The 20590-nt window shown below is 53.9% G+C and overlaps 2 protein-coding genes across 3 annotated transcripts; one reads left to right on the top strand and one right to left on the bottom strand.

Annotated features, from left to right (window-relative positions):
• The first annotated feature begins 76 nt into the window (after positions 1 to 76).
• On the top strand, positions 77 to 7042 carry exd2 (exonuclease 3'-5' domain containing 2). Of its 2 annotated transcripts, none has more exons than XM_030356865.1 (10): positions 77 to 174; positions 416 to 549; positions 695 to 1262; positions 1384 to 1640; positions 2330 to 2456; positions 2936 to 3324; positions 3614 to 3720; positions 3930 to 4065; positions 4291 to 4668; positions 5750 to 7042. In XM_030356865.1, exons 3-10 carry the CDS (start codon positions 894 to 896, stop codon positions 5973 to 5975), a joined length of 1989 nt encoding a protein of 662 aa, XP_030212725.1. In that variant the 5' UTR covers positions 77 to 174; positions 416 to 549; positions 695 to 893; the 3' UTR covers positions 5976 to 7042. The 2 variants fall into 2 exon arrangements, with proteins under 2 accessions (XP_030212725.1, XP_030212724.1); XM_030356864.1 differs by having other exon boundaries at positions 695 to 1277.
• A 3733-nt stretch (positions 7043 to 10775) lies between these two features.
• On the bottom strand, positions 10776 to 20302 carry si:ch211-168d23.3 (BRD4-interacting chromatin-remodeling complex-associated protein). The gene is made up of 14 exons (XM_030357136.1): positions 20213 to 20302; positions 19129 to 19348; positions 18715 to 18760; positions 18221 to 18263; positions 17971 to 18036; positions 15975 to 17525; positions 15634 to 15843; positions 14675 to 15323; positions 14412 to 14557; positions 14048 to 14193; positions 12797 to 12945; positions 12393 to 12487; positions 12149 to 12251; positions 10776 to 11494 (listed from the first exon to the last, which is right to left on the bottom strand). The coding sequence occupies exons 3-14, from the start codon at positions 18753 to 18755 to the stop codon at positions 10776 to 10778; spliced, it is 3918 nt and encodes a 1305-aa protein (XP_030212996.1). The 5' UTR covers positions 18756 to 18760; positions 19129 to 19348; positions 20213 to 20302.
• Between the last annotated feature and the right edge of the window lie 288 nt (positions 20303 to 20590).

Raw genomic sequence — 20590 nt, 5'->3', positions numbered from 1 at the left:
GGGAAGCGTTCGTTTTCTACCTTGACATCGTCCGTCCGATGGGCGTCGCTGCGCTGAACGACCCCGCCCCCTGACGCTGTCACTATATAAAATGACCGGAAGTGCTTTATCACAACTGCATAAGAAACGAGCGTGGATGTACCCGGCTCTGGCCTCTTGAGTTGTCCTACACAGGTAACCGTTTGAACGTTTTACCAAGTCCATACTTAATAACAGGTTTTACACAGTGAAGCCAATGCCAGATAAGGACACAGAAACGCACGTTTTCATGAGATAGTTGTAGGAGAACGTTAGCATGTCTCACATTCTGAGCTGTCTGTCTTCGATATGATAAACAAATCAACGATGTGATAAACAAGCGTGTGCGACATGACAAGATTGAAACGTTTGATTTGCAGTCTGTCGCTCTGTTCAGGATTTCCCGTCTACATCTGCAGCTTACTGACGTACAGGTGTTTGCAGTCATCATTAGCCACATGGCTAGCAGTGGATCAGACCACCTCACTTTTTCTGTTGACCAACTCCCGAGTCCACACGTCTAACCGCGTGGTGAGTATCGATTGTAGCTGCAACGTGTTGACGTAAATCAATAAAGATCGCCAATTAGACAACCTGATTGGTGTCTGAACGCGTACGACTTGGGTACGACTTGGCATGGCAGGCTTGTCACTTTGAACGTTTGTTTTATATTTAGTTTTCCAGGGCAATGCTGAGTCGGGAAGTATCATAACGGAGGAGATTGATTTCCAGTGGTCCCCGGTGACAAAGGGCAACGCCGATACCTCTCCATCCAGCGAAGAAGCCGGGCGACGCACGTTGAACTCTGCCCCACGGACGGCATGTTTTGATACCCAGTCCAGTATCCTCTACCCGTCCTACTACCCCACTCGAAGATGTCTCCACGCGGGTCCATCTCGACCGTCATAACGACGGTTCTCGGGGTGACTCTAGGCGGGTTGCTGATATGGCGCGTTTACCGGAGACAGAGGAAGCGACTACCTTGCAGTCACAAGGCAGTCGATTCACCCGTGGTGGAGGCGGCCCCTCCGCCTCTCTCAGTGGAGTCTCCAGCCACGCCGGTTTCTTCTTCTTCTTCTCCTCCTCCAACACCTCCTCCACCCACCCCGGCGCTACCATCTCCAGAGCAGCTGCTGAGGGTGGCGCCTGTGGTAGTGGGCTCCGAGGACGAGTGGGAGCGCGCCTGGCCCGCCCTGCAGAAGGACCTCGCCGTCTTCCCCGTGTTGGGGTTGGACTGTGAATGGGTAAAGAAGCGCGGCGTAAGAACAGTTTTGCATGACCGTTTATATCAGCGCATGTTGTTGTTGTGGCAGGCCCTCCTCACCCCCTCAGCTGCTCTCTCTCTCCCCCCCCCCCCCCCTCCAGGTGTCGGTGAAGGGTCGGACCTCCATGGTGTCTCTTCTCCAGATGGCCTCCTACTCGGGCCGCTGTGTCCTGGTCCGGATGCTCTCCCTCCGAGGTGGGGGGGCGCGGTCCATCCCCCTCAGCCTGATGGAGGTCCTGCGAGACCCCCACGTCTTGAAGGTTGGGGTGGGCTGCTACGAAGACGCCAAGCGGCTGATCCGAGACCACGGCCTGGCCGTGGGGTGCACGGTGGACCTGCGGTACCTGGTCCTCAGAAGGTGGGTTAGACCCCGCCCCCTTCATGGGGTTAGGCCCCGCCCCCGTGGGCAGGCCTCATTAGTGACCCACTGTAGCGGGATTAACTTTGGAGGTGAGGATAGAGTGGTTACGCTGTGGCACTCCCAGGTGAAAGGTTGTGGGTTCGAAACCCCCCCCCCCAACCCCCCCGATTATGGTCCCACGTTCACGCAACGCAAGGGGGTGACGGACCCTCCTTGCGTCCACCGCAAGAGCCTGACGGGCGCCTCCCAAAAAATGTTAACCTTCCGTCGCAGCGACGCAGCGTGGGCTGTGATTTGATCCCCTCGCTAGAACCCGACGCAGAACCATAAAGGTTCACGACTGCGTCGAAGCGTCTGCGTGGTCGTTGCGTATACGTGGGACCATTTGTCCCTAACCCTAACCCTAACCCATGACTCCAGTTCTCGGCGAGTTGCAGAGAGTAAAAGTGCTAAATGAAACCTAAACTAAAACCACTTGAATTCGAGAACCCCTTTACCTCCTAGTCTTGGATTGATTTTTATGTTCATTAAATCCGGCAGACGCAGTTGAGTTGCTTGTCACAGTTATGATTGCTCATAGAAAGATGTCAATAATACATTTTTGCTAAAAAATTAGGTGTCTCCTTTTTCTGGAGGCTTCTGAAGACGTCTCCGTGTTCTAAAGGGTGTTCCCCCCCTCCCTCCAGGAAGGTGCTGCTGAACAACGGCATGAGTCTGAAGTCTCTTGCGTCCGACCTGCTCGGCGTCTCTCTGGATAAGTCTCTGGCGCTGCGCTGCAGTGACTGGGAGGCCAAGAAGCTGACCGCCGACCAGGTGACCTCTCCTTCTTCCTCCTTCTCCTCTCTCCTTCTGCTCTCGCCTTCCCTTCCTCCTTCTCCTCTCTCCTTCTGCTCTCTCCTTCTCTTCCTCCTTCTCCTCTCTCCTTCTGCTCTCTCCTTCTCTTCCTCCTTCTCCTCTCTCCTTCTGCTCTCTCCTTCTCTTCCTCCTTGTCCTTTTTAAGGTAACTACAGCTAACTCCTCCATGTTGTTCATCAGAATTATGCTCAAGAAGTACATTCAATAGTGTGTGTGAGTCAGAAAATCTAATGTAACTAATTCTTTCCTATATGTAGTGAGCTGTTTTGTGTCTGTATATTTGTAGATGTATTTAATTTTATCATTTAAAAAAGATATAGATGTCAGTTGACTGGTACAATCGGCTTATTGCCATGTTTCTTTTTTATTTTAACTGAACTATCTCCTCCCTGGTCATATCCCTCCCCCCCGGTCATGTGACCCCTCTCCCCCCACAGGTGCGCTATGCAGCGGGCGACGCCCAGGTCTCCGTCGCTCTGTTCTTCCACCTGCTGGGTCTGGGCGGAGACTCTAGCCCCTCCCCCTGCTCCTCCATCAGCCCCTCCCCCTCTAGCCCCGCCTACTTATCCACCGGCACCGCCCCCTACGCCCGGCTGGCCGCCCAGTGCCAGGGGCTGGTGGACGTCCCGTTCCGGGAGGGGCGGGGCTCGGGGCGGGGGGCCGCGGAGGGCGACGAGAACACCCCGTTCAGGGGGGGCGGCGACGGCGGCGGCGACCGGAGGCCGAGGAGGCTGGCCTTCGAGGGCCCGGAGGCTGGGGACCAGCAAGTCCCAGACCCCCGGCGCAACCAGAAGAGGAAGCCCCTGGGGGTGGGCTACTTCGCCAGGTGAGGAGGGGGGAGGGGTCACCACTGGGGTTGGGTGGACCACTACTCCACTACTACGGCCACATGTGCATTTTATTTTGGCTCCTGAGAATAAAGTCTGACTTGTGGCCCTAATCCTCTTCTGTTATTCATACATTACCCTCTCCAACTCGATTCCCGAAATGCCCTTTCCCATCTTCTCAGTAACGACTCCCTCTCTAGTCTACCAAGTATTAACGGGTTAATTAAGTTTCCCGTCCAGCTCCTAATTGGCTGACCACCGTCTCCTCCCATTGGTGTGTCAAAACAGGAAGTCTCCTCTCTATGACAACTGCTTCCTGTACGCCCCCGACGGAGAGCCGCTCTGTACCTGCGACAAGAAGAAGGCCAAGTGGTACCTGGACAAGGGCCTGGGAGGTACCCGACCACTAGTTACTATAACTAGTACTATTACTAGTAGTTACCCATAGCTAGTACCAGTATCGTGTGTGTGTGTGTGTGTGTGTGTGTGTGTGTGTGTGTGTGTGTGTGTGTGTGTGTGTGTGTGTGTGTGTGTGTGTGTGTGTGTGTGTGTGTGTGTGTGTGTGTGTGTGTGTGTGTGTGTGTGTGTGTGTGTGTGTGTCCAGTCCTGGAGTCCCAGGACCCCTTCGTGGTGCGGCTGCTGTTCGAGCCGGCGGGCCGGCCAGAATCGAAGCAGGACTACTACCTGACGGCCAAGGAGAACCTGTGTGTGGTCTGTGGCAAGGAGGACTCCTACATCAGGTGGGCCGGGCTGAACATAAGGAACTTGAAAAATAAAATGTGCATGCTAAATCCCAATTAGATGATTTCCCCAAATCGTTCAGCCCTCAACTAGATTTTCTTCTTACTTTTTCAAAAGAAAAGTTTTTTTATTTTCCACACAAATACAAACCTGCATTCGAGCCGCCATACTTGTAGTCCCCCGTCCACGCTCCCCCTCCTCATCCCGTCCGCTCCGCCCCTCAGGAAGAACATCGTCCCCCACGAGTACCGGCGCCACTTCCCCGCCGAGCTGAAGGACCACAACTCCCACGACATCCTGCTGCTGTGCACGGCGTGCCACGCCGCCTCCAACGTCCACGACGGCTCCCTGAAGCAGCTGCTGGCCGAGGAGCACGGCGCCCCCCAGGGGTGCGAGGAGGGGGTGCGCGTCCTGGAGGACTCGGACCGGCGCCGCGTGCGCTCGGCCGCCAGGGCGCTGCTCACGGCCGGCGACGCCCTGCCGCAGCGGCGGCGCTCCGAGCTGCAGGGACTGATCCAGGACTTCCTGGAGCCGGACGGACGCACGGACGGCGGGGAGCTGACCTCCGAGGACCTGCAGTACGCGGCCGAGCTGGAGACCAGGTGAGGAGGGGCGGGGCTTTCCAGGTGATCGGGGAGGGGGCGGGGATTCTGGGAGAGGGGTGTGGCTTTCCAGATGAGGAGGGGGATTGGGGCGGGGCTTCAGTGAGAGGGGCAGGGCTTTCCAATGAGTGGGTAGGGGGTGGGTCTTCAGGGAGATGGGCGGAACTTTCCAGGTGAGTGGGAGATGGGCGGGACTTTCCAGGTGAGGAGGGGAAGGGGTGGAGCTTCAGGCGGAAGGGCGGGACTTTCCAGGTGATGCTGGCAGGGGGAGGGCTTCAATGTTGGATTTATACCCAGAGACTATAGTACCATCGTTGTGTAACTGTTATGAGTTTTTTTTTGCTATGCAATGTTGTGTATGAAATCCGCCACACACCGTAGCGTTATACTTAAGGTTTCCGGGAAAGTAAAACTGTCACTCGAACACGACAGTCATGATGATTAAATGGCATAGATTACTATGTTTGGGATCATATAAGTCAAATGACCATGTTTAAAACAAAATAAAAGTGGTTTTGTGTTCAATGGCTCTTTAAGACCTGCAAGACAGCGAATGCGGGTAGAAAGTAAACTGGTAACGACATGACGAGGTTAATGATGTAAATATCATTAATCACCGCTGTCTGTTAGCACCGAACAAGACGCCCTTCTGTCGGACGTCAGCGAGCGCAGCTGTAGACTCCAATATAGGGCTGTTCGGTTATGGAAAAATCATAATTACGATTATTTTGGGCAATATTGAAATCACGATTCTATTTTGTGTGTGAAACAAGATGCATTTTTCTCCAAAATAACACTTTGTAACTGAGAACTTTGAAATTTGCCATTTAAAAACAAATACAGAAAATGTTAAAATAGAAAATGTTAAAAAGAAAATATTGTACAAAAATGTAACCAGCGGTTCATTATTGCAATTTCTATAGAACACTTAATAAATGACATAAAATCGTTTCAACTCTTAGTGTGGAGATCGTTTGACCCAAGAATCAAAATCGGGATGAAAAATTAGATGAATCGCACAGCCCCTCAAACCGTGTTTCTCTGCCCCCCCCCCCCCTCCACCGCCTCCTCCTCGCCGCAGGATCTTCAACGCGTCCTACGTGCCCCACGGTCTGAAGGTGGTGCGGGCGCAGGCGGGTGGCGGCGGCGGCGGCCTGCGCGGCCTGATGGAGCTGGAGCGGCGCTGGCGCCAGCACTTCCTGTCCTCCATGCGGCCGCGCCACCTGCCCCCGCTCTGGGCCGTCGACCACAACCACAGGAAGCTACGCCACAAGTACGGCGAGGACCTGCCCGTCCTGCCCCTCTGAGGACCCCCCCCCCTTCCCCGTTGCTCATGGCAACCGGAAAGAAGGAACGCTGACTGGAACCGGGCGGTTTGTGGGACCTTTGCCAAAAACTATGTTCAATAAGGGAACCCCCCCCCCCAAACCCGGCAGCAACCAGCACGAAGGAACGCTGCCCGGAACCGGGCGGTTTGTGGGACCGTGGCCAAAAACTATGTTCAGTACAGAGACCCTCTTCCCCCCCCTTCCCACGAAGGCCTAACGCTGGACTACAGAACCTGAATGTACCAGAGCTCGTTTCTGATTGGACCGGGGGACGACCCGGTCCGGTGCCAAAGACAACCCGTTGGATGAGATGTACAGTGGGCGGAGCTTGGTGCGCACATGCTCAGCCCACTGACGGCTGTCCCTTTGCTTCCCCCCCCCCCCCCCCCCCCCCCCCCTTGAAGGCCAGCACCGATTGATACACTTGATTCATTAAAAAAAAAAAAACTATCTAGATATTTATTTACATATTCCTCCTCCACAGATAAGGGAACATAACCAACTATACAAAACGGCAACACTCATCCTCATTGGACGGATGACTTAACAATATCAGCTCTCATTGGACGGATGTAATGAGGCTCTCTTTCATTGGACAGATTAAAGGACAACAGGGGTCCCAAAGGCACCAATCAAGAGCATCTTACTCCCCTGACGGTCAATTCATCAGGGGACCTCTCTCTGGTTGGTCCTTGGGGCCCCTGAGACTGGGGGCCCCAGGATGAAGGTCCAGGTGGACCCTCTCCTACCACTCCCCCCTCTCTGTTCCCAGGCTCCCCCTGAAGGCTCGGATATTTCCCCGGCCCCTGTCCCCAGGGGCCCCTAAACCTCCGAGCACCACCGAGGTACCGGGTTCAATGCCCCGCCTCCGCCACGGTCTAGATAGTCTGCTTATTATGTTTGCGTTTTTTATTATGGGATGGGGTGAAGAGACGTGGGACGTCAGAAGTGTGCACCATGAAGTTTATTTTAAAAGAGATTTGTTTGTTGTTGTAAAATGTTTGACTCGACATTTTAAAAAAATAAAGTTTTCTTTGTATACTGCATCCCAGTTTTTCTCTAGATCTCTTCGGTCGTGTCTCCATTGGTTGAGACCTTTTTATAACATCCCGCAGCCGAACTTAAAGGGGTGATGTCATGCCACCAGGTGAGAGTTTGATTGCCGTTAGAAAAACTGCTCTTCCCTGTGCCTTATGGTGCGTTTTTAGTATTCTCTGCGAACCGACTCGGACCTCGGAGGTGACGTCACGCCCACCCTTCAATCGTTTTATGTCTCGCTCGGTCGTTGGAGAAAAACATGGACGCCACCCGGAAAGCTGTTGTCGCGGTAGCATTGGCAGAGTACCAGGCGCTCCAAAATAAGTAGGCTGTAGGCAGAGATACGGACGCAGTAAGGTATTGCAGTAATACGAGTGATTGAAATTGCCATTTAAACCACCAAAGTGGTCCAAACACAATGAAAACAGTTCATACAGCAAGTCACACCGGACGTAGCCATCTTGGCCTCATCTGAGTTCATCCGAGCAAGCAAGTTCGCCGTCTGAGCAACAGGCGCGTGTTCATGAATGTCGCTAGGCAACGTCCTCGGACCTCCGAGTCGCATGGATAATAAAACGCCCCATTAGTGTCATCACAAGTGGGCGTGTCCACCTAGATGTAGGCTGGGTGGATCAGTACCAGCCTACAGAGTGGACTGTACCAATTGTTGCTTAACTATCATACATTCTGGATTGACAAGCCCACTTGGGATATCACTAAAACACAGGAAGAGATGGAGTTTCAAACTGCTTGTAATGGTTAATCACACACCTAGTGGCATATCACACCTTTATAATGTCTCTGTACCGGTCTCAACCAGCAAAGGATTTAATATTATAAATCTTTTATGTTGTCAAAGGACGTATTCACACCAGGAAAGTCCTTAGTTCGATAGATACAATGAAGGGCACTGAAATGTATTCTGAATTTATTTTACAAAACATGTTTAAATGTACACAACGTCATAGTTCAGAACATCAAGTATTCCATGGAGATCTTTTCTGTTCTGCTGAATTCCTTGAATCTTCTGTTCGTTAATTGAAGGAAAAATGCAACCGACAATGTTTCCCATTTAATGTTTTTATTTCTTACAAAATCACAGTTAAATAAATAGTCTGTAAAAAATGAGTAGAAAAGTGGTTTTAATATTTAATATATGAATCATTCGTGACTTTCACGTCAAAGCAGTCTTTAGTTGAATTTTTTTCTTACAATCTGGTTTTGCTGAATTAAGGCCTCTTGAATTTGGCATTGGAACAATACGTCAGTCGAATGGTTTGTATCTGGAGTTGAATTGGGGAGGTTGCCTCCCTCGGTTCACAGTTCAGTCACAAATAAAAACAAACCTCAAAGTAGTACTACGCGCTGATTAAGTCCTGGACGACGTTCGCCCGAAATATCACATGCAGATCACATACCCACAAACGGCCACTTCTCTAAAGTAGAATTTACATTAGTTAGAATAGTGATGCACTTTTATGCGACAAATTTTTCGATAGTGTTAGGTTTGTAAGTATGTCTTTCATTCTATTAAATGTCCCATCTCCTTCGAAGTAAGTGTTACCGTCGACGACGGCGTTATAACGCGCGTTCTGAATGACATTGCTGATTGAGTGACCTCGTTAGTCGTCACTCCTTAGCCACGCCCCCACACCTTAGCCACGCTCCCTCCCACCCACAACACTAACCTTACTGCATATTATTGAGCAACTTTGATCATCCCAGCTTTAGAACAGAAAAAAAACAAGTAGTTTAAGGACAGAGCGACATGATAAGGAATGAGAAGGCCTTTTGTCACGTCCCTAAATCACTATCAAGTGAAGGGGTACGTTTGGTTCAAATGTTTCACATTTCATAAACCACGCGGTAGAATAATGTTATCGAAGTATTTAAAACATTAATCTTAATCTCTAAAGACATAGTCGATTTAAGTAAGGCATATTCTGAACACTACATTTAACCTTAAAGTTGTCTCCAAAAAGCAAGAATTTGACACTTTTACTTCATAATACATCAAATTTAGATTTAGATTTGACAGCGAATGGAAAGATTCATTCCATTTTCTGAGAACCTTTTGCTCAAATTTCCTAATAAGGTTTGGCACTTCTTAAGCAAATCATCTTTCTATGACTAAGGGATTAACATCTCCCTTGGACAGGATCCACCTTTTTACACAGGAGAGAACCAACAGATTGTCAATGTCATGTAAAACATTGCAAAACATCGCTTCGAAATACAACCAAGCACATTGGGCAACTGCTGCAAATAAATAATATTAAATATAATGTTAAATTGTGATATTGTCTTAATTACGGTCTTTTTTGGTCAAAGGCTGTATGTTGCAGTCAAAGTATTGTCATACATCGGAAATGAATATTAAAACTACCAAAGTGACTGCATATCCTTGCTTGGTTTCTCGACTTCCCAACTGACTGCTGGTCTTACTGTTGTGGTGACCTGTTCTGTGACCCCTGAACCCAGGGTACTGCCTAAGAGACACAGTATTTGACCTTTACTGAAATACATGGGCACCAAATGATAGAAAACCCACAAACACACAGTTCCCTTGTGTTTGTCACATGACGATTTCCCTCCATTTCTTAAGCGCCGTCGCTGCTCTCTCTCCCCCCCCCCCCCCCCCCCCCCCTTTATTGCTTGCGTGATAAAACGTAATGCTACTTTCTTGGTCTTTCTCAAAACACGGACATCAAACTACAACTATCTCTCGTCTGGCCTATCTCACGTCCGTCCGTTGACAGCGAGGGAGGGAGAGGAAGGGACAATGCTGTCATTTGCTGGTGATTTTAGAAAGAAGCTCACGTATTCTTTGGGGTTCACTCCATGAAGACAAAATGGAGCCCGCTGAATTCAAGATCAGCCGCGGCCACCAGGGGGCGGGGGGGGGGGGGGGTTACAAAATCACGGACAAACTCAACCACCTCAAATCACACCCTAAGTTCAGGCACGCAAGTCAAAGATAAGTAAATATATAAATATTTCAGGTACGCACGCGCACGCACACACACACACACACACACACACTAACCTACTGCATTTCTCCGTCTTCCTCGCCACAACACGGTTTTTAAAACACGCTTGGCACGGATCATCAAAATAAACACCCTGGAAGCTTGGCACTATGCAAAGTAGAGTTCACATTTTAAAGGAATCTTATTAAAAAAACGAGTGAATCGTTTGTCTACGCCACGCGTGTCGGTTCTGCTCACTAATATTTAAATACTATATGCTGATGACGGTGGCCTGTGGTGAAGTTATGAACTACCACTGGAACTGTAGAGCCTGTTCAAGTAGAACTTTGTTTCCACAAACATGTACACCAAAACGAAGTATCTAACATCTATTTACCGTAGATAGTGCTGTCGTCTGCGTTGCATCTGGGTCCCGGTGTCTCTCTAGACCCCGCCCATACAGAGACCGCCCACTGTGCGTCACGATCGGTCAACTAGGAGCGTAATCTCGTCAATCTCGTCTGGCTCTGGCCGCTCTGTTTCAGGGCGCCGACGCCGAGTCGGTCCGCCGCTGTAAAGGGAAGCACGCCTCTCTTTAGTACAGTGGGGCCCTTGTTCACGAGAGACCCCCACGCTGGAGACCCCCACGCTGGAAACCCCCCGCGATGGAAACCCCCCGCGGTGGAAACCCGCGTGGTGGAGACCCCCACGATGACATGGGCCTGCTGGTGGGGGTCATCCTGCCACGACCCCCCCCCCCCCCCCGGTCAGGCTACCTCACTGGTTTCCCATCCAGGATGCCGGTGAGGGCCTGGTCCAGGGAGGGGCCCAGCGGTGCCCTGGACTGGGCCCCGCTGGGCCCCTGAAGACGCTGGAGCTCCAGGATGCTGTCGATGGCGCTCTGGAGATGTTCAGTCAACACGTTGTCCTCCTGGCGCGGCGAGGCCGCAGGGCTGGCCCTTAGCTCCGCCCACAGAGGCACCTCCGGCCTATAGCGTTTCACGCATGGGTTGACATCACGAGGCGGCGAGACGGGCCGCGGCTCTTTGACGGCGATCGGACCCGCGGGCTTCACCTCGGGGGCGGTCCGGGGTTCAGCGGCCTTACTGACGGGCGGGGGCGGCCCGGGGGCTTTAAGGGGCGGAGCTCCGTTGGATATCCCTTTGCCGTTCAGAGGCCGTGGAGGCGGGGCCTCTCCTGGTGCCTCCTTGTCCCGCCCCCTCATAGAGTCAGCGCCGCCATTGGTCAGCAGGCCGGCGTGGTTCCGTTTGCGCGCCGGGTCGCAGGCGGAGTGGCGGACCACCTTGCGGGACCCGGACTCGTGCTTGATGGTGAGCCGGAGGCCCCCCCTGGAGCTGGAGCGGTAGGTCTTCAGACCGGGGGGGCGGTCCGACAGGCGGGGCCAGGTGGGCGGGGGGGACTGTCTGGGGAGGGGGCCGGAGGGGCCGCCCGGCGCAGAGGCTGGACCGGTCAGGGCTGCGATGAAGGACTCTGGAACAGAAGCAACAGCTGGTGTCAGACGGACCCCACGGGGACTACAGAGGTGGAGGGTCATCATCAGCCTCGCCTTATGACTCCACCCTCTGTCAGACGGCTGAAGGCAGACATATCAAGACGTGTCAAGATGGTTTCACTTGCACCCTTAAAGGGCTCGTGTCATGCCACCAGGTGAAGCTGTGATTAGCTGGTTCAAGCATTCCTTCCCTGTGCCATAGTGACATCACATGTGGGCGGGTCCACCCAGATATATAAAGGATAAATGAGCAACGTTTGCTACAGTCCACTGGGTAGGCTGGTAGAATGATCTATCCAGCACACATCTAGGTGGACACGCCCACTGGTGAAGTCACGTTGGCACAGGGAATGATTTTCAAACGGCTTGTACCAGCCTATCACACCCACACCTGGTGGCATGACATGAACCCTTCACCCAGGGTCTGGTTCCCCAGGGTCTGGTTTCCCAGGGTCTGGTTCCCCAGGGTCTGGTTCCCTAGGGTCTGGTTCCCCAGGGTCCGGTTCCCCAGGGTCCGGTTCCTAGGGTCCGGTTCCTAGGGTCTGGTTCCCCAGGGGCTGGTTCCCAGGGGCGGGTTCCCCAGGGTCCGGTTCCCCAGGGTCTGATTCCCAGGGTCCTCTCCGGGGGCTCACCTGGGTCTCTGCGAGCACGTCGCCGGTCCTCCCCCAGAGCGAAGCGCTCGGCCTGCAGGAAGAGCCGCTCCAGCATCACCATCTCAGCCGAGGGACTGTCCTGCTGTGGGACCCCCAGAGGGGGAGCAGACGGTGAGCTCACGCTAGGGGAGTGGAGGCCGATGCCCCATGGGGGGGCGGCCACTTGGTTCAAACGGTCCCCAGGCGTTTATCTTACAGTGTTGAAGAGGCAGCGCTGTCTCACCTGAGCCTCCGCCACCAGCAGCTGTCGGTATTTGTTGACCATGTCTTTGGTTCGCTTCAGAAGAAACCCGGACACAGAGTCAAACTCCTGGTCCACTAGAGAGAGGGAGAGGGAGAGAGAGAGAGAGAGAGAGAGACTTCATTACGCTGGAGTCATCAAGTGGAACAAAGACTGAGGCGGTGTTATCGGCAATTTCCAGTCTGCTAGTTCAGTCCCAAAACGAATCAATCTGGGTCTGACTTTTTCAGTAAAGTAATCAAACTATCACTGGAACGGTCTGATGTCTAAGGTGCAGCCAATGCTGCCTGTGTGACATTTCTAAAACAGGAGGGAGGGTTCTAATGACTTCAACGTGTCAATAAAGAAGTCAGAATCCCTGGAGGAGACCCAAAGACCCTGCTGACCCAGGTGGAAGTGGTCCCGGGAGGGTAGGGGGCCGGCGCAGGCGTGGTAGGGGAGCAGGCGGCCCACGGCCTCCCCCAGCGTGGTGAAGGACGTGTGGGTGTAGGGGGTCTGGATCGCCGCCCGGTCCCGGAGCTGCTGGTTCTCGAACCTGGGGAAAAGGGAGGGAGGAGTTACTACTGGGAACCCGGAGAACTGGGAGGGAGGAGTTACGACGAAAACCATGGCAACGGGGAGGGAGGAGTTAACCGGTAACCCGGGGAACTGGGAGGGAGGAGTTACCACGGAAACCATGGGAACTGGGAGGGAGGAGTTACCATGGAAACCACGGGAACGGGGGGGGGGAGGAGTTACTGCTGGGGGAGGGAGGAGGTACTACTGGGCTTCGAGTAGTACCCTCTCCCCCCCCACACACAAACACCTGATTGGCACAGCCCCTTATGCATCCATCTTCAGGAAGTGGGTGTGGTCAATTCTGCTGGGAGTGCTTTCGGTGGGCCTGACAATCTCAGAACAGGGAAGAAAGGCCCATGATTGGCCAGGTGCCGACGGTGATGGTAATGAGAGGAAACGTGATAGTTTACAACAGCCCTCCCCGTTCCCAGTGCTGCTGGATGTCAATCACTTTTATGGAGCCCGAGGGATGTTGTGTGGCGAGGAGCCAGGGGAGTCACAGGGCTGTGCGTCTCTACCGAAAACAGGATCAAACACTCATCAACACTAACCATTCGCCGGTCTCACTGGGCCAAGGCCAGACCACAACTGCTACCTTGTTTTTACTCATTTATCAGACACTTGGGGTAAGTATCAGACACTTGGGGTTTCGGCTAAGGCCCAATCCCATTTCTACCCCTTACCCCTTCCCCTTACCCCTTCAAAACAAGGGGGAGGGGTAAGGGGAAGGGGTAAGGGGTAGAAATGGGATTGGGCCCTGAATTCAACGAGTCCATACTGAGCAGGTAGGCTGAGGGCATCTTGCTCAAGGATGACTAACTCCGCTAGGCTGAGGATACGGGGGGATCAAAACAAGAACCTTTCCTATGAGAGTAAAACGCCCAGAACCTATCCTTCCCCTGAGGCCCCCCTAAACTCCCCCCCCCTCCGCCCCTGGTAACCCACGCACTGAACACAAACTAAATGACATTCTCTTCCGGGTTCAAACGGCAACGTCTACTCTGCGGAAGTAATCTGTTGTAAAGTTGTGCTGCTGTGGTATTGTGTAGTACCTGCGACTGCCAGGCATGGCCGCGTACCTGAGCCGTCGCATTGCAGGGGTGGGTCGGTCCTCCATCACCTGCTCCACATGTTCTGCCAGCTGGCCCGAGAAGGTCGACAGCCCAGAGGACGTCAGCGGGGGAGAGCCCAGGTCCGTCTTGTAGTCGGACAGATACGACGTATTCTGGTAAGCAAACAAATGTGTTGAGATGGATGGTCTGTTACAAGTAGGAAGCAAATAATTTTTGCAATAACAAACCCTCTGTAGATTTAGTTATTTGAAATCTTTCGTTAAGTTTGTTGTGGACTATTGACTACTTGTATAACGTATTTAATAAAACAATGATGGATCTAATGATCAATTGAAGGATTTGGCTTCAATGGTCCGTCTCCATGCCTCACCTGATCCTCAGGCTGAAGGGAAGGTTCCTGAAGGACCTCCAGGTGATCCAAGGGTCCGAGGCTCCCCAGGGCCTGGGTCATTAGAGACGGCGGGGGGACATCAAGGGAAAACTCTGGACCCTCTAAGACCAAGGCAGCTGCTGGCTCTGAGCAGGGGACACCAGCGAGAAAGTGGAATGAACATGCGGTTTGAACAGGCTAGAAGTTGAACTGGGAGAAACCGATTGGGTGATGTTCAGGTTACAGGAAGTGATGCAACCTACTGCTTAGTGAGTGCTGTTCGACCGCTGGTTCTTCTGCCCCGCTGGAGAGGCTGGCGGGCGTGACCAGGGCGTCATGCTGCTGGTACGTGGGGTGATGCTGGTGCTGGGACAGGTTGAAGACCTGGTCCTGGTCCAGGACCACCAACTCGGGATGGGCGTGAGGCACTGAGGCCTGGGTTTGGATGTTGGACACAAAGGCTTCTAAGACATGGGCCTGGGGTTGGATTTCAGACTGGGTTTGAGGAACCAAGTCAAAGTTCTGCATCAGAGGAAGGGAGGCCTGCAGAACCGGGGGCTGGATTAGGGGCTGAGGCTGGTGACCTGGTACTGGGGCCGGGGGAGTCTCTGGTTGAGATGGAGCCCCCTGGTTGATTGGTGAGAAGCTGGCTGATGCTGTGTTTGGTGTCTCCTGTACAGGGCGGGACGAGCGGTGTTCAAGGGCTTCCTCAGAGTCAGGCGGGAGGGGGGAGAGCTCCACACATCCGTCCACGAGTGAAGCAAGGGTGTCAGCCTGGGCCATGGAGGACTGTATCTGGGACAGAGCCTCTCTCTCATTGTCTGAAGTAGAATCAAGGGAATGCATCGGCTCGACTGGCAGAGCTCCCATCAGGAGCTCAGAAGGTATGATGGGATGAGAGCTAAGTGCTTGCTGCAGAGGAGACAAAGTCATGCAAATAGAGGGGTAGAGGGTTAACAGGTGGCGTATCTTGGTTTCAATTTCCCCATCCACACCATCTGAGTCCCAAGGGGGCTCTTTGGAATGTGACCTTTGTTCACGTATGATGCATGTATGAGATGACATGATATTACTTAATAGTGTAGGAAGATCACCCCATGGGTCAATGACTCGTTACATTACCCAATACATGCATCAACGAGGACATCGATCAACCAAAAAATCCCAGCCCTACATCATCCAACCCGTTCATCACCCAGCAAATCGCACGGTGACCTCTGACCTGTTGGAGTTGTATCAAGGCCTGGTTGGTAACCGTGGAGTGGTCTAGCTCCTCCACCTCTTGGCTCATGTCTGTTTGGGGCAGCAGGGGTTTGGGGAGCTGGGGGACCAAGTCTGGGACCAGAGGGTCTCCCGCTGGGGCCTGGAGAACAGTGACCACCGGGGGAGAGGGGGGCTTGACGGAGACGTGATGGACGACCGGTCGGAAGGCCTTCAAGGACACAAAGAGGAAGGCGTGATCCTATCACCCAAGTTTGGTGAATTCAATATTAAGGTGTATTAACAATACTAGGCCTACTTCCCTTCAATCTGATGGTTCATCTTAACCTCCAGGGAACCTACCTGGGACAGTTGGTGGAAGGTCTCTTCTGGATGGACCCTCTCTTCAGGAAGCGTGCGGTCGGCCAGAACCACGACCGAGGCCTGCTGGAGGTTCAGCTGTCCCTCGGGGACCCCGGCCTGCAGGCTCGGGGCCGGGGCCGCGAAGGGAATACCGTGCACCAGCTGAGAGCCGTTCAGGATGGAGATGGAGGTCAGGTCGGGGGGCAGCATCCCGGAGCTGTTGATCAACGTGATGTGGTTCCCCAGGGCAGAGTTGTGGACCAAAGTGGCCCGCTGGCCCTGCCCCCCCGGGTTGTAGGCCCCGGCGAGGTGCGCCGGCATCTGGAAGACGGTAGGGGCCGCTGACTGGAGCTGCAGAGACCCAGAGAGCACGGTGGCCTGGCGGAGGGAGAGCTGCCCGCTGGGGCTGGTGAAGACGGGGCTGAAGTTGAGCTGCCTGTGGGGAAGCGTGAGGATGTGGGGCCGGTCGGCGCCGTGGACCGAGGACCCCTGGTGGCTGGAGGTCAGAATGGGTCCCGCCGCGCCGGCCTGCTGGGCGATGGTGACGGGACACTGGCCCGGGAGGAGGAACTGGTTCTGGCCTTGGAAGAGTCCCTGGGGCTGGAGCACGAAGGAGCCACCCTGGTTGACCAGCTGCAGACTGAGGGGCTTGCTGAGGTGCTGGTTTGCCTGCTGCTGCTGCTGCTGCTGCTGCTGTGGAGGCGGAGCCTTCGACCCCGCCTGGGACAGCAAGATATTAGACGAGGGAGTCCCAGGGACAAAGGTGAGACCCTGTTGGGATTTCTGCCCCGACGGCTTGGGACTGATCTGAACCAATCGGGGCTGGATGCTGACGGGCAGTTTGGGCTGGATGTGGAGGGGGGCTCTATGCAGGAGGATGCCAGGGGTAGAGGCGGCGGTGGCCGCCCTCAGGCCCGGGCCCGTCAGGTGGCGGCCGGTCAGGCTGGGCATGGCCTTGTGGATGATCATGCCGGAGGCCTGGGCCGGGCTGAGGGAGAAGGAGCTCTCCGGGGGTGGGGTGGGGAACACGCTCCCAGGCAGGAGTCCTATGAGCTGGGGTGGACCGGTCGGCCTCAGGGAGGGACAGCCGGGCCCCACCGCCAGCAGGGAGGGGTGGGGGGGCTCCACGGCCGACTGGGTGTCCCTGGGCAGGGTGTGAGGCTTGGGGAGGAACGGCGGGGCCAGCGGCGGGAGCAGGAAAGGGGCGGGGGCGTACAGGGACAGGCCGTCTCCAGGGTGGACCAGGTCGGCCCCCAGGGCCAGGGTCTGCTCTGTGATGTCCGCCTCCTGGAGACTCTGCTGCAGAATGTCACAAGCCATCCCGTCCTGCACCTCCTCCTCCTCCTCGTCCTCGTCCTCCTCCCCTCCTCCTCTGCCCACGTCCTCGTCCTCATCGTCTGGGGTTCGGTGGTCTCCCACCTCCTGCCGCACCTCCTCCCGGGACCCCTCTGGGGAGGAGAGCAGAGCCTCCTCCAGGAAGGAGAGGTCCACGCAGCCCGGAGGAGGCGTGTCTGAGGAGTCCCTGTCATCTCCCAGCAAGGAGACTGGGCTCTGGGGGGGGGAGGAGGAGGAGGAGGTGGGGGGGGTTCACATCATCTGATTGCTAATTGGCATGGTTTAGCCGTTACCTGCACAGATGCTGCCAGTGAATCACTCTCTAAGGGTGTGCCTGTGTGTCTGAGCCCATATGTGCCTGTGTGCGCAATGTACTCCTGTGTGTTCCCCCGTGTGAGTTCCCCGATGTGACTGCCTGTGTGTGTGTGTGTGTGCTTCTGTGTATGCAGTGTACCCATGTGCTTGTACCAGGGTGCGTCTGTGTTAGTGTGCATGCGTTGTGTAACTTGTGTGTGTTTCTGGGTGGATGCAGTGTACCTGGGTGTGCGATTGTGTTTGTGCATGCAGTGTATCCGTGTGTGTGTTTGTGTGTGTGTGTGTGTGTGTGTGTGTGTGTGTGTGTGTGTGTGTGTGTGTGTGTGTGTGTGTGCGCTCCACTCACCGGAGGGTCTGTGAAGAGGGAGGGCTCCCCGGAAGACGAGGAGATGAGCAGGTCCTCAGACTGCAGCTGGAGAGAGAGCAGCGTTTAAGGGAAGGTCCCCAAATACACAAAAAAAGTGTGTGTGTGAGTCTGTCCCGAAATACAACAATACTTCCATGCTGTGTCTAGTGCTATGATAGAGAGTGGGCGTTTATTAAAGCGCTACCTTGTGTATACTATTAATAAAACGATAGCGGTATGGTTCTCTCACCTCATTGGTCCCATGGAGGAAGTCGTTCAGGGCCTGGGGGTCACTAGAAAGGTCAAAAGCAGACCCGTTCAGACGGACGGACGGACGGACGGACAGACAGAACAAGACCAGGTCAGAGAGACGGACCGACAGCGTTACATACGGGTGGATCGATGAATATAAAGATGAATGGATGACCCGAGTTAGATATGTTTACCAGAAATGTAATGTACGTTAAATTAAGATACAAAGAAATTGCCCCTCTGTTGTATGAGTTGCTGTGTCCACAGTCCCAGCGAGACACAGAACATAGACTCCAGGATATTTATGATACAGGTCCCGGTGTCCTCCAGGGTGGACCTCACTCGTCACTGCTGATCCTGGGGTCGCCGGTTCATCCCCCCGGTGTGACGTAGAGTTTGGCGCCCGGGAACTGACGTGACATTAACAGCAATGGATGGGGACAATTTTAGAAGAACCCGGAACATCCCGGAACAGCCTCGACCCAGACTCACCACAAGACGTCAAACAGGCATGTCCCATCTTCATCGTCCATGTCAACTGAAACGCACACGACACAAGCATACTTATTACTATTTACTGTTGGGTTTACAGATGGCCCAGTATTAGGCAACCTACAAAGGATTCAGCTGCTTGTCTTTAAGGAGGGATCGAACCCAGGACCTTTCCGCTGGGCGTCGGACTGATCTCTACCTTCCCTATAGCAGGACAGGTTGGTACACCAGGGCCAGAAACTCAAGCAAACATCTCCACTTATTCCAATGAGGAACACGGACATTAGAACGATGGCAGGCGTTTTTACTTAGCAATTAGCACAGAGCAATTAATTTAAGTAAATTCATCACAATCCTTCTAAAATACATCAAATATCCATTATGATGTTTTGTTTGATCTTTTTCTGAACCCACTTCATGTGTTGTAGGAGACCCCATGCAGAGCGGTGGAGCTGCGTTCTCGCTGCGGTGTCATGGGAAGCTCTGGCCGGGTATCACAGCGGCGAGGTGACGGCTCTCCGGGTCCAGACGTCTCCGTCGGGGCATCGCGGTGATCTTGCGGCGTGGGAGGGCGGAGGTGATGGAGGAGGAGTCAACTACGACCGGGCTCAGCACCTGTGGTCTGCAGGGTCGTCTGAGGTCGTCAGAAACACAGTTCAGTTACACAGAGATCCGTAAGATCAATATATTATTTCAGTCTGGGGGGCAGGGGGGCGTAATAATAATAAGCTTAATCCGAGAACTTTCTATCGCGTTTTCTTATGACAGACCCAATCGTTATCAATGATGACGTTAATACCGGATTTTATTGAATATTTTAATGAAACTACAGTTTGGGGAGGACGGGACACAGACAGACCTGGAGGCATGTCTGCTGGCCGCAGCTGTCCAGATGCCTCCACCACCACCAGCAACATCAGGTCGAGGTAAACACTCATGCAAAACCCCCGACGCATGAAACCAGCCAATTAGAATAACACACTCCGTCTCGCTGGGTTTCCAGGGGAGCTCCGTGGGAAGGGAAGGAAAGCTTTCCTCACCGCTGCCCCTGACATTTGTTTTGTTTCACAGCCCAAGTCGACCGCATTAAGGTACCGCATCGCCCGTCGGAAGATGCGGTCAGACCCTCGTCCAAACCCGCGGCAGCACATGCACATTGTTTCTCCGTCACGGCGCTCGGTAAACACAAACACACACACACACACACACACGCGCAGAGGGTCTAAATATAGTCCATTCGTTAGGGGAACGTGTGTTCATCTAAAAATAATGTCCCGAGCGATGCCTGGGAGGAGGGGGGGTGCGGGTGGTGGTCCTCCTTGTTTTGAGGAGAGCTAGAGGGAGAGGGGGGACCACGGCAACTGATGCCCGCTGTAAGCCCGAACGCAATAACAAAAGACGCCAGGGTAAATGTCCCCGTCCTGCGCCCGCAGACCCACGCGTCGCGTCGCGCGTCGCCTCAAAGCCGCTCCGCGAATCCGACAACAAAACAACTCACCGCTCCGTCTTTGTGGTTTATTGTGCTGTCAAGCGGCCCTCTGCGCCATCGATTCTCACTCACTGGTCCTTTCACATGCTAAGAGGAGGAGGCGGGGTAGGGTGATGAGAGGGGGGTGAGGGGGCTGAGGGTGGGGTGGGAGGGGTGGGAGGGTGTGAGAAACAGACGGGGCGCCGAGCGCAACACAAAGGTGGATATAGTGAGGAGCAATGTGCACAGCTGCTGTCGCGATACCACACGCACGCACCCACATACACTTCAAATATGCCCGCTCTTCCATCGCAGCTAGAGCAGTACAATCATATTTTACTCCAGGATGTAGGCCTACTCCCCCCAGTGAAGAGGCGATTGTTCAGTTTTATTAAAAAAAAGAATATA

This window comes from Gadus morhua, chromosome 5 (assembly GCF_902167405.1).
Source record: "Gadus morhua chromosome 5, gadMor3.0, whole genome shotgun sequence".
Lineage (NCBI taxonomy): Eukaryota > Metazoa > Chordata > Actinopteri > Gadiformes > Gadidae > Gadus > Gadus morhua.
The sequence above is the reverse complement of the archived record's forward strand: the minus strand, read 5'-3'. Positions and strand labels throughout refer to the sequence as shown.